Source organism: Balaenoptera musculus, chromosome X (genome assembly GCF_009873245.2).
Source record: "Balaenoptera musculus isolate JJ_BM4_2016_0621 chromosome X, mBalMus1.pri.v3, whole genome shotgun sequence".
NCBI classification, from domain to species: domain Eukaryota; kingdom Metazoa; phylum Chordata; class Mammalia; order Artiodactyla; family Balaenopteridae; genus Balaenoptera; species Balaenoptera musculus.
The window spans coordinates 92,287,902-92,300,879 of record NC_045806.1 but is presented as its reverse complement, the minus strand read 5'-3'; the positions used below and the strand labels follow the sequence as shown (position 1 = coordinate 92,300,879).

Sequence of the window (12,978 nt, the reverse complement as noted above, 5' to 3'; positions counted from 1 at the left end):
TTATTTGAACCTGAGTTCATGGTTGGCAGCCCACAGTTGTATTACTTTATTATAATTAGTAGATAAGATGATAGAAGACAGATGAGTAACAAATAGGTAAGATGACAGTAGAGTCTGCATATTTCTCACTCAGATGAAACACATTTGTAACTGTGAGCTAATTTGAAAGGTCAGATCTGTAGCCCAGTTGTTTTTGATTAACTAATGTTAAGATCATAAAGAAAAAATATCCAGTAAATGGAAGACTTTACAGACAAAATTCAAGTCTACACCATGCGTGATGGGCCGTCTAATGTAGCAGCAGGGTTTTGTCTACAGGGACCTGTAGCAGATCCTCTTTAGCAGCAGCTGTAGAACACTGGAATTGTCATTGTGCCGGCTGCTTCCCTTCTACAGCACTGAACCCTTATATTTCTCTCTAAACACATAACTCCTAGAACTTAGTTTGTCTCCCCTTTTTCATGATGTCTGATAAAGTTGGATTGTAACATCATGCTTTGTCAGTAGGTGCCACTTCTAGCATGATGTATCCTCAAAATTCCTTACATGTAAGCTTTGGATTAAATTATATCCAGCCCACTCTCAACTTTGGAAAGCTAGCTGGGACGAAGTGAGAGAGTAGCACTGACATATATACACTACCAAATGTAAAATAGATAGCTAGTGGGAAGCAGCTGCATCACACAGGGAGATTAGCTCCGTGCTGTGTGACCACCTAGAGGGGTGGGATAGGGAGGGTGGGAGGGAGACGCAAGAGGGAGGGGATATGGGGATATATGTATACATATAGCTGATTCACTTTGTCATACAGTAGAAATTAACAAAACATTGTGAAGCAATTATACTCCAATAAAGATGTTAAAAAGAAATCGTGTGTTGCGATCACTTAAAATGAGGAAGAGATATGTAATTATACACACTGTGTGTGAAGTGCAGAAGTACAACGTGGGCTCCTAGATCTCATTTCAACATACTAGATCTCATTTTAACACATGTGAGTAGGGTCCCAATTATATACTATCCGATGACCTAGAAAAAGCATTATCTGATGAATGAATGCTGAGGATGTTCTTAAGGCGTTATGGGAGGGAACACGTGCTAGAACAAGAAAGAGCATCTTCGACATGGCAGCTGAGGTGCTTTCTTTGCTGGGGAAAGGTGGGAAGAGACTAGCAGGATGGCGACGTCAGGAGTTAATACCTGTCCAGGTGATGAAGTAAACGGGTTTGGTTAATCTTGTTAGAGACACACCCAAAGATCAGTCATAGTTGTGAGACACTCCTAGTCAAACTAGCTAGGCACAGGTGCAATGTGGTGTTAGAGAGCATCTATATATTCACCCTAGGTGTTTTTGTTTTGCTTTTTTCAGTTTTCAAATGTATTTATTATAATTACTGTATACCGGGTTAAAAGTTTGCTTGTATAAGCTATTTCATATTTATTATATTGGCTTACTAACTTTGAGTCAGATGAGACCTACAAGGGACAGACGGATGTATATTTCACATGATTATTCAGTCTTGTAGACTTCCTGCTAGCAAAAGATCCTGCTAGCTACTCTTAATGACTTTTATTTTCTTAAAATATTAACACTTAAAAAGTTTTAATGTTAAAATGTTAATTTTAATGTTTTAGGTTTAGTGTCAAGAGTTGACTGAATGGCTGTAAGATTTCAGTCTTCAACAGATTTATCAGTCTTTGAGTTCTTTTATTAATCTCACTTATAAGGTATATTTACTACTGAAGAGGAGAGTGAAGTTGTTTTGTTTGTTTTCTACCATGATACAGTTTCACATCACGGTGGCCAGGTAGCTGAGTTGTAGTGACTTATTTAGCCATTTTGTAGGAAAATGGCTAAATAAGTCATTTGTCTACAAGTGTTTTAATGTTAAAAGTTTTAATATTAAAATATAAAGTTAATTATATTGTAATGTAGCTCCTGTAAAGTTTGATTTCATGAACCAAAGGCAACCAATTTCTTTAACATGTATATGAGCTTTCTCCTATATGTTTTAAAATCATTTGGAGCTTTTTAATAGTGTGTGAAAGAAAATAGGATTTTAAAAAAAAGCACCCCAGCCCTTTACAGAAGTCTTGGTGATGTAATATCTATGTAGAAGTATGATCTTTTAAAGTGCAACCGGTATGCTTACCTGTTTAATCTCTTGGATTTTTTATAATTTTCTGATTTAAAGTTTAGTGAATACAGCTTATCCTTTTCAGAAGGCAAATTATCTCTTTATTTGGTGTTTAAATTACCCTTAAGTGATGTGTGATTTGAAAATGTGATTTCTTAAAGTAGCACTGACATAGTTAATCATTGATTATCAAGTTTATATTTTTTGTGTTTTCATAAGGTGAGAAGGACAGATGAAGTTAATTTGCCCTACCACGTGTTTCAGCTTGGTAGATGTGTGCATCCTTGCTTGGTTTAGTCTTATTTTATAAAACTTTTGAAAAAAACTTTTGAAAAAAAGTGTCTTGGCATTGACTTCAGTTTATTAGTTTTTCTCTTTAATTCTTAAATGGGTGTTGTGTCACATGCTGCTGGGAAAGATGATTTCTTTTAAATTCAGACTTTAATCAGTATGTAGTATTTGTTTACTTTGTGTACTAGAGCTTAATGTATTACTAATGCTTTTTGTGTTTAACCTAACTATCTCAGAGCGTTTGAAGTAACTGGAATGAAATACTTAACATTAAACTTGACCTCAAAATAAGAAAAATTGCATCTGCTTTTCACTTACACTTCTAGGACTTACTAGACACCTAAAGGGCCTTTTTCCCCTATAAAAATGCCTTAGGCTGTAGGACAGATCAGTGCTTAAAGTTGTCATCAGGATTTTTTTCATATACAAAGTTTGTCACTCTCACTCATTTAGATTATACCAGTATGACCAAGGTCACAGACAGTACAGCTAAAAGTATGGACTTTAAAATCAGATAGACCTGGGTCCAAATCCCTACTTAGCTGTGTTAACTTGGGCAAATGATCTGTCTGAGACTGTTATATCATCAGCTGTGTCATCAGGGTATTACTTCAAAAGGGTTTTCTGATGGACTAAATGAAATAATGTATCTAAAGGACTGAGCACAGTGCCTAGCTCCTAGTACAGGTTCAATAAGTCATTATTAATCTGATTCTCATATAGAATGCCGAACATAAACAGGAATGATTAGCTATCCCCTGGCTGAAGCTGATGCCCTACCCTTTTACAGCTGAAATAGAAATGCATCACTTGATTTCAAGGAAGCGCAACTCAGAGTTTATGTCCTCCTGGTGGGACAGCAGTATTTCTCTTCATACATGGCAGGACAGCATTCCTCTCTGAAAGGCATCCGTGAAAAAGCACATAGTAAAAATTCTATAACCCTCTTGCTTTTATAACAACTGTCTTTTCCCTCCATGTAACAGGCAGTTTTTCCAGTTTCATATTTTCTCTCAAGCAACTAAACACATGTTCAAATTAATTACCAGGGACTTTAAGAGTATACCATTTCCTAGAGTGTTGGCATGGACAAGTGATTTTTTAAAAAGATGGCTAAGGTTGGTTGTCTTCCGGCTATTGCACTTACGTCCATTTTTACTTTATAGTTTCAGAGCAATCCATGTCCATTCTTTTTTTTTTTCTTTTGGCTGCGCTGGGTCTTCATTGCTGCGCACGGGCTTTCTCTAGTTGCAGCGAGCGGGGGCTACTCTTCATTGCAGTGCGCACGCTTCTCATTGCGGTGGCTTCTCTTGTTGCGGAGCACAGGGTCTAGGCGCTCGGGCTTCAGTAGTTGTGGCACGTGGGCTCAGTAGTTGTGGCGCACGGGCTTAGTTGCCCTGCGGCATATCGGATCTTCCCGGACCAGGGATCTAACCCGTGTCCCCTGCATTGGCAGGCGGATTCTTAACCTCTGGACCACCAGGAAAGTCCCTCCATGTCCATTCTTATTTCAGTCAACAAGTTTATTGAACAGTTAACACACAGAGGTACTGTTGTAGGAGGATTCAGCAGCAAACAATAAACTCTCTGCCTCTTGGAGCTTTTATGTTCTAATGGGGGCATTCATAATAAACATGAAAAATAAAGCATATGACATAGTAGTTACAAGTACTAAGGAGAATAATAAAGCGAGAAAGGGATAGGAGGTCTTGGGGTTTGATTTTGGAGTGGCTAGAGAAGGCCTCACTGAGAAGGTGATATTTGAGTAAAGACAAAAAGAAGGTGAGAGAATAAGCTGTGCAGGTATCTTAGAAGAACATTCCAGTCAGAGAGCATAGCATGTACAAGGGCCCTGAGGCAGGGTCATGCTTGGTGTGTCCCAGAAACAGCAAGGAACAAGTGGGACGGTAGCAGAATGAGACAGGGAAAAGTGTTGGAGATGAAGATGGAAACTTGAGGTGGAGGACAGATCCCATCTCCTAGGTCAGAGTAAGGACTATATTTCTGAATGAGTCATATGGGGATTCTTTGAAAGATTTTGGGCAGAGGAATGGTATGATCTAACTTGCACTTGAACTAGAGCACTCTGGCTGCTGAGTTTAGAATTTAGTATAAAGGTGGAAGCAGGGAGATCAGATTGGCTATTGCATTTATCCAGGTGAGAGAGGATAGTGGCTTGAGCCAGGATGGTAGCAGTAGAGGTGGTGAGAAGTAGTTGAATTTGATATCTGTTTTGTAAGTAGAGCTGGTAGGATTTGCTGTTGAATTGGGGGTGGAATGTGTGAGAAAGAGAGGGGAGTGAAAGTGAACCTGGTCATCGAAGACTTTTGGTCAAAGCAACTGGAACTACAGAAACAGGCAAGACTGGGTGTGCTAGGTTTGTGGGAGGACGATCAGTGGCTCAAGTTTCAACATATGTATTAAATTTGAATATGTAACTGATATCTAAATGGATCTGTTGAGGAAACAGTTGGATATACAAACCTAGGTGCTTAAGGGAGACCTCCAGGCTAAGGGGGGAACATTTTGAGAGTCATCACCATGTATATGCTATTTAAAGCTGTGAGACTAAATGAGATCACCATGGGAGTGAGCATAGATAAAGAAAAGGTTCAAAGACTGAGCACTATAGCATTTAGAGGTCAGGGAGATGAGGAAGAAGCAGCAAAGAAGATGGAGAAGGAATGACCAGGGAAGGCGGAAGAAAACCTGAAGAATGGGGTCTCCTGGAAGCCAAGTGAAGAAGTTTCCAGCAGGAAAAGAGGGGTCAACGGGGCTAAAGGCTGGTGGTGGGTCAAAGGGGATGAGGACTGAGCTTTAATTGACCTTGGGATCTGACAACATGGAAGTCATCGGTGACCCTGATCAGAGCAATTTTGTGGAGTGGTAGAGGGGAAAGCCCGAGCGTAGTGGGTTCAAGAGGAAATAGGAGGAGGGAAGTGGGTGACAGAGCACAGAGACAGCTCTTCTCCTTCTCCTACAGAGAAGGAGAAGAAATGGGGCCGTAGCCAGAGAGGAAGGTACAAGAGAGGGAGTGGTTTCTAAGATGAAAGAAATAATAGCCTGTTAGGATGCCGATGGGACCGATTCAGTGGAGCCGGAAAAATGAATGAGGCAGGAGAGAGAGGGAAGAATCGGTAGAGTGGCGCCGCCAGGTCTTTGTGGTCTAGACAGGGGTGTCACACACAGGTGAAGGGGTCGGCCTTAGCTAGGGGCATCACTAGTCCATCTCTAGTCACGGGAGAGCAGAGAGCACGTGGCCACAGCCAAGTGGGAAGCCAGGTCAGCAGCTGAGAATGAGGATGGCGGAGGAGCCTCGGTGGTCTGAAGAGAGAGAACAAAGGGTAACCCCAGGAGAGCAAGCCTGCGGGAGCAATCACGGATCTAAAGGGGGACGTTCAGCACAGCTGGGTGTTTCTCCAGCCAAATTCAGCTGCATGGGGACAAGTGCAGATTAGGTGGCGGACAGGATTTAACCAGGTTGTGGTTTAGCCGAGTGAGTACCGCGAAGAGGGAGAGATGCAAGCGGGTCGAAAGTGTATTCCAGGAACTGATTGTTAACGCTCATGAAATCGAAGCTGGATCCCACGAAGGATTCTCCCAACAGTGCCATGGAGTAGATGACACAAGCGATATTCCTGTTTTACACACAATGCCACTGGTACAGAGCTTTTAGGTGAGAGGTCATATATCTCACCCGAAGTCACACATAAGAGCAGACGCTGAGGTTAGAAGCCAGACCTCCTAACTTTGTTTAGTCCATTTACCACCCAGGATATCAGACTTTCTCTTCTTTAGAGAACAATTCATTTTCCCCTAATATAATAGCAGGGTGCTTAATATTGAGTTGCAAAATCATCATACACGTGTCTCTTATAGTATAGTGGCGTTCTAGTAACACTGACTCTGAGATAATTCAATTTTCCCATTGACTTAGATCATAAAAGGGGAACAGCACTTTACACAGAAAGCTCGAGAGCGTCTGCTACTCTACTTGGCTGTTTTCTGAAAACATCTTGCAGTTCTGCCCCCATCCATTCCCCAGTCCATGAGGACTGTCCTCATTTCCCAATCTTTGTCCTCTCCTTTTGAAAACATATCCATCCTCCATACTGACTCCAAATACTGTGCTATTTTGTGAAACCTTTCTGGATGGTTCTCCTTCCTCCCTCTTTTTGTCCCCCCAAAACTGGATGTAATCTCATCCCTCTTTTGAATACCTTTAGCGTTTTGTTCTTGTTTCTCTGATGGGATCTATCATATTCTACTGTATATATTTGTGAACTCATCTCCCTGCACCCTACCATACATATGGACACATATGTACATGCACACGTGCATATAAAGGATTGAGAGCATGTTTTACTCATCTTTGTGTTAAGTGCTCAAAACTTACACATAGTAGGAGTTCAGATCTTTTTTTTTTTAATGAATTTATCAATAGGCTGGATGTAACACTGGAAAACCTTTGATAAGGAAGGATTTTTAGATGATAGGCAGAACTGGGCAGAGCCTGGCTGGGGAGCTTGAAAGAGCACCAGACTTGGGGACAGGCCTTGGTTACAGTTTGTACTGTCACACATTTGCTTCTCTTTGAGATGAAAGATTAGACAATATCAGCAGCTCAAATATTGAGCTGAAATGGAGGTTCCAGTGTGCCCCCACCAAATCAACTCTGCCTTTTGCTTTTATCTGTACTTGTGTTTTCACATCCACATAAGATTTTATTCAAATGAATGAGCCATGCCTCGCCCCCTGCCCCCAGTACCACCAGAAAGAATTAGAAAACTTCTGGACTAAATGACCTCTCTGATCTCTCTTTACCTGAATGTTCTTTGAGCCTTGTGTGCTCTATGTGTGTGTGTGTGTGTGTGTGTGTGTGTGTTTATGTGTATGTGTCTCTGTACTATGAGGTTAAGTAGATGTTTCCCTACCTCCAAGACTTAAGGCAAGTCTGTTTAAAAGATTAAGTGTATATAACAACATGAATGACTGAACACGTACAATACAGTTTAAATCTAGCTAGATTGTAAGCCCTTCAAAAGCTGTCTTCTACTTCTTCAGCCCCAAGGGTGAGCCTGAGGTGGTACTTCTGGTATTGTCCCTGATAATTTACATATTGAAATAAGTATTTATTTTGAATTGATTTCCTTTCAGTACTTCTTTATATTACCAGTAAAGAATTATTTTAAAAAATTGTGTGTGTAGGTAGACTATCATCTGAGACTATCATCTGTGACTGTCCTTTAGGTGTATAAAGGAATATTATAAAGTATTTGTTATAACAAAGAGGTGTTGGGTTTGATAGGGTTGAGAACTCCTGGTCTGTGCTCTATACTTAGGTGCTTAGATGTTTAAAAATGATGGTATAATCAAGGATCAGAATGAGTGGTAGACATTTCAAGTGATGTGGGAAATTAGAAAAAGGAAAGATTATCGAGGATTTGGTTAGTCATGGAACGTCTGATGGAGGAGAGGATTGTTAGACTTGTCAAAGAGACTGAGAAAGCAATTTCTAGGTATAATAAATCATAAAATTAAAGTTGGAAGGGCCCCAGGAAATCATCTAGGCCAGAAATTTTTAGTGTAAGGGTGGTGTCACCCTTTGGTGTTCAAGGATGGATTCCAGGGAACTCAGGAATCCCCTGAATTTGTGTATACCATTTTGCATATCTTTCTGAGGGGAACTCGGTTCATAGTTCTCATTGGATTCTGAAAGGGGCGCATCACCTCTAGGAAGTTAAGGGCTACTGATCTAGTCAGATCCTAAGCTCAGACAGATTTTTTTTGCCCAAGGTTACACAGCCAGTCAGTGACAGAGATGGGGTCTGAAACCCAGGTCTTTTCACCTGTAGTTTCTTGCTCATTTCACCACACTCAGTTGAAGGACATGAACAAAAGCAGAGGCAGGATTAAGGATTAAGCTACCATTTTATAGTAGTTGGTGTAAAAACGCACAACTCTCTTGGGGTCAGTAGTCCATTTCCACAAGAGTTGCAGAAGGATGCACTTCAATTTGTCTCCTCAAAGTGAACTAATATTTTAATTTTTGTAGTTGAAATACACTGCCACTCTGCAAAACAGCTTTCTCAGCTGAAGGCAGGCTGCTGGAGAGACATTATTCTCCCTGAGGCCGTTTCTGCAGTTCCTTTCCATTTGGCACTGTTTTTTCTGACCTGCAGTTTCCTGTCAAATCAAATCAAAACTACTTTGCCTGATTTGTCAGACCCTGTACTACTGTGGCCCGTTTAGCCAGCAAGTACTCTGTGCCCCACTCAGGTGAGTGTCCTTATTTTTGGCAGTCTCTCCTCTCCCAAAGTCTTTTCATTTCTACCTCTTTATCTTTTATCACGTGGTTCCCCAGCCCAGAATGACCTCCATTCTTTCTCCTTTGTTTCCAGATCCCCGACATAAGGTCCAGCTTAAGTCTAATCTCCACAAAGCCTCCCCTAGTAACTGCGGACCATTTTGCACTTGCTCTGAACTGCTATCACATTTATTGCTTGCACTGCACACCGTAGCACTTAGGTATTTCCACAGGCTTTTCATCGGAAAGGCTCCAGTGGTCACTTTGGGAGTGGGGTTCCAGGAAGTCCAGGGTGGGACTCTGGGCACCCCCAATCCCTGCTTCAGCCAGAGCAATTCCACTTTAGTGTCTATATATGGGAAGTCTGCATGAGCGTTTATTTGAAGAAATGGTTTCGCTGCCACCTTCTCCTGCAAACAAAGTTTGAAAAACACTGGATCTATCTTGTGTGCTGATGGCCTCACAAGTGTTAACTCGTAATGGGTAAGGGCCAGGACTTACACTACTGTGGACTTAATACTCCCACTCCCAGGCAACTGGTGCAATTTTGAGCACAAAGTGGGCAGGTAGGAAATGATTTTATGATTGTATTGCTCCAATTTGGGGGATAGGAGGTAGTGAATAATAGCATTACCAAGAAATTATCTTAAAGAAGACCTCAGAATAATATTTCTGGGTTGATCTTTGAGAAATAAACCGAAATTGGTGGATTTTTTCTCTCTTTTGGATACAAAACCGAATCCTATTTAGAGCTATCCAGTTTACATATACATATTTAAGAGAAACCTCAATATTGGCATTCACTACTCTCCCAAAGTGTAGCCAAACTTAAATACCACATGCCTGCCCTCATATAGGCACTAGAAGTGTTACACGACTGACTTACAGAGTGGTGTGTAGTATACCTAAAAACCTATAAAAATTAAATTTAAAATTTATGGCCGTAATGATTCAAACTGGAAAATGCCAGTCTTTCAGACCAGTTATTTCCGCTTTCTTGTATCAAATCAATTATAGAAACTAATAAAGACCTGAGTATTTAAATCAATGGTCTATCAACTTGTTAATACTCTTTTGTTTTGTTTTTGTTTTGTTTTGTTTTCCCTGCTCTCTGCCTGGTTCACTGTCTTCACCTACAGGTGTACTTTATTGTCGGCTTCCAAAGATTACTAACTCTTATCTGTATCATTAAAATTGAACTGCCTTGACTCTTCTGCTACTCTTACTACCGCTTCCATTATTGCCTTCTTCAGCAAAATCAGGCTTTCTGAAGCCAAAGAATAACAAGAAATAAACACCATTTTAGAAGCCTTGCCACTATGAAACTTAAGCAAAATGTGCTCACCATTATTTTGCTGCCTATCCACTTGTTAATAACAGTATACAGTGCCCTTGTATTTATTCCGTGGTATTTTCTTACCAATGCCAAGAAGAAAAACGCTATGGCAAAGAGAATAAAAGCTAAGCCCACCTCAGACAAACCTGGAAGTCCGTATCGCTCTGTCACGCACTTCGACTCACTAGCTGTCATACACATCCCTGGAGTAGACACCCTGGATAAATTATTCGATCATGCCGTATCCAAGTTTGGGAAGAAGGACAGCCTGGGGACCAGGGAAATCCTAAGTGAAGAAAATGAAATGCAGCCAAATGGAAAGGTTTTTAAGAAGGTAAAGCATTTTTGTGCTTCCTATTGTTTTTAAAGGGGAAGGTACACTTTACTTGATTGTAAATCAAGTGCATTTAAAACATGCTGGCATTCCATCATAGTGCCCGTAACTAATTCTCGGAAGGTGCTCACAGCATCTGTGTATATTCACTTGAGGGTATTTTTAGAGTTCTACACTTTGAATAGTATGTTAGTTGCTTGTTTGAGTACCTATGCTAATATTACAGAATGTCTCACTTTAACAGTTAATTCTTGGGAATTATAAATGGATGAACTATCTCGAAGTGAACCGCAGAGTGAATAACTTTGGTAGTGGACTCGCTGCCTTGGGACTGAAGCCAAAGAGCACTATTGCCATTTTCTGTGAGACCAGGGCTGAATGGATGATCGCAGCACAGACCTGCTTTAAGTACAACTTTCCTCGTAAGTGCCTGGTGTTTTTGGAGGGGAGAGAGAGTGGGCTTTGCTTACATGTGAAATTGTCCTGAGATCCTCTTGTTTTCCAAGCAAGTGTTCAGCCAGAACCTATTGGCCTTGAGAAACTGAATTGACTGATGATTTTTGCCCAGTTTGTGGCACTTCCAGTATTTCTGGGTTTCTTTAGGTTTAAAAAGTTAGAATCCCGAAAATTTGTGAGAAAGATTTGTAACCACCAGGAAGTTTGAGGCAAGGTTGAAGGGTAATAGCAGAGACTATGAAATCCAATTAGATTATAAAATGTCTTTGCATCTGTGAGTATATCTGTCATTAAAAGTTGACTTAAATAGTATATCTAAGAAATGTTTATCATTTAACTTTTGTGTTCATTTTTTATTATGTAGTTGTGACTTTATATGCCACACTTGGCAGAGAAGCTGTAGTTCACGGGTTAAATGAATCTGAGGCTACCTATCTGATTACTAGTGTCGAACTTCTGGAGAGTAAACTTAAGGTAAGTATGAAATTTTCTTTTAATTCATGGTAGTGTTTGACAGCATAGGAGAATGTTCAAGAATTGAGTTTATTGCATACCTATATTTAATAACTGGATTTTCTTTCTGCTCAACAGAATGCATTGTTGGATATTAACTGTGTTAAACATATCATTTATGTGGATAATAAGACGATCAATAAGGCAGAATACCCTGAAGGATTTAAGATTCACAGCATGCAATCAGTAGAAGAGTTGGGATCCAAGCCAGAATACTGTAAGTAAAGCAGTTAAAACAAATTGATTAATCTCTTCAAGGCTTGTTATTCCAGTAGGTTAGGAAAAGCAGTAATGCAAGTGAAAGCTGTAAAGTTCTCTGATTTAAACCAGTTCTCTGATTTAAAAAAAAAGTTCTCTGATTTAAAAAAAAAAATCAAAGTTCTCTGATTTAAAAAACTTTAAAAATGTTTAAAAACTATCAAGACCGTATATGACTAAGATTTTTCTCTCCCTTTCTCCTCAAAAAGGTAACCACTATTTGAAATAGTACTAAATGGTTGAGGCTTATGGCAGTTGCTGCCAAACTTTTCTTCTTTCAAAGAAACCTACTATAACCTTCCAATCTGGACTCACGTAAGGCAAAGATCTCAGGCCTTCCATTCAGTAAACTTTTTTTTTCTTAAATGCTTAATGCTACTGATTTTCATCATGTCTCAGAGGATGCAGAGCTGTTTGCCAAAACCATACTTGGATTATTCTACCACTGATATGGTAGTTGGTGTTTCATTTGAAACAAGTTAAGTGTGTCTTATATCAGAATGTCAGTTGGTCATCAGGACAGAGGGTTGAGCAAATGAAATACTCCACTGAAATATTTTTCTTTCTCATGTTTAATGAGAAGATCACGATACTCTACTAGATGAGTAATCCGAGTCTTTTATCACAGGCATAAGTATGCCTGCCCTTTGCTCTGGGGAGAGATATTATCTTTATCGTACTGGACAGTGCACATGCCTGCTCTTTGCTCTGCAGGGAAGCACTTTCTCTGTCTTCCAAGGCTGTTCACTGTGCAGTCATCCTTGCAAAGACAGTCTGGAACAGTCAGTGCCTCTGCTCGCAAGATGTACAGAAACTCAAGAGCCCCATGGAGAATTATCTCTCAACACCAGGTTGACCCTGCAAGATCGTGGTAAACTTGACTGGGAAGTCCTGATTGGTAGGGATTGGTTGGCACAAAACTATGGGGGGTATTGGTCCTCATAATTTTGTGTGAGCCCGAGCATCATAGACCACAGGTCCCACCTAGTCCACTCATCTCTACAGTTAATAAGACACGTATGTTTGGGGTGATACTTCACCTGAGTAGACAGTTGTTATGGTGATGACAGGAAGTGAAGTGTCACATGGTGTGCTTAGCCGGAGAAGACCTTAACATATCTACTGCTGCCGCTTCCATCAGTCATCAGAAGAAGGATGCAGTCCCCGTTTGCTTGATTTATAAACTATGACAGTAGATACCTTTAAGGAGCATTAACATTACCCCATTTAAGTATAACTTTATCTTTGGTTATCTCAGTACTAAATCATACCGTTTAAAATGGTTATTTTAACTTGTATATAGAAATGTGATTCATTTTATAAACTGATTTGTAAAAAAGTTTAT

General features: G+C 40.1%; 1 protein-coding gene across 7 annotated transcripts in view; it reads left to right on the top strand.

The window, feature by feature from the left end:
• The window catches only part of ACSL4 (acyl-CoA synthetase long chain family member 4), a 76,729-nt gene that overhangs the window by 30,547 nt on the left and 33,204 nt on the right, over positions 1–12,978 (top strand). For 2 of the 7 annotated variants that reach the window (XM_036839423.1, XM_036839428.1), the window contains exons 3-6: positions 9,876–10,406; positions 10,651–10,828; positions 11,227–11,336; positions 11,454–11,592. In XM_036839423.1, the coding sequence (XP_036695318.1) occupies positions 10,056–10,406; positions 10,651–10,828; positions 11,227–11,336; positions 11,454–11,592 (778 nt within the window). In that variant the 5' untranslated portion in view covers positions 9,876–10,055. Of the gene's footprint in view, positions 1–8,611; positions 8,709–9,875; positions 10,407–10,650; positions 10,829–11,226; positions 11,337–11,453; positions 11,593–12,978 lie in introns of all 7 variants that reach the window. The other 5 variants (XM_036839427.1, XM_036839424.1, XM_036839426.1 and 2 more) reach the window with 5 other exon arrangements.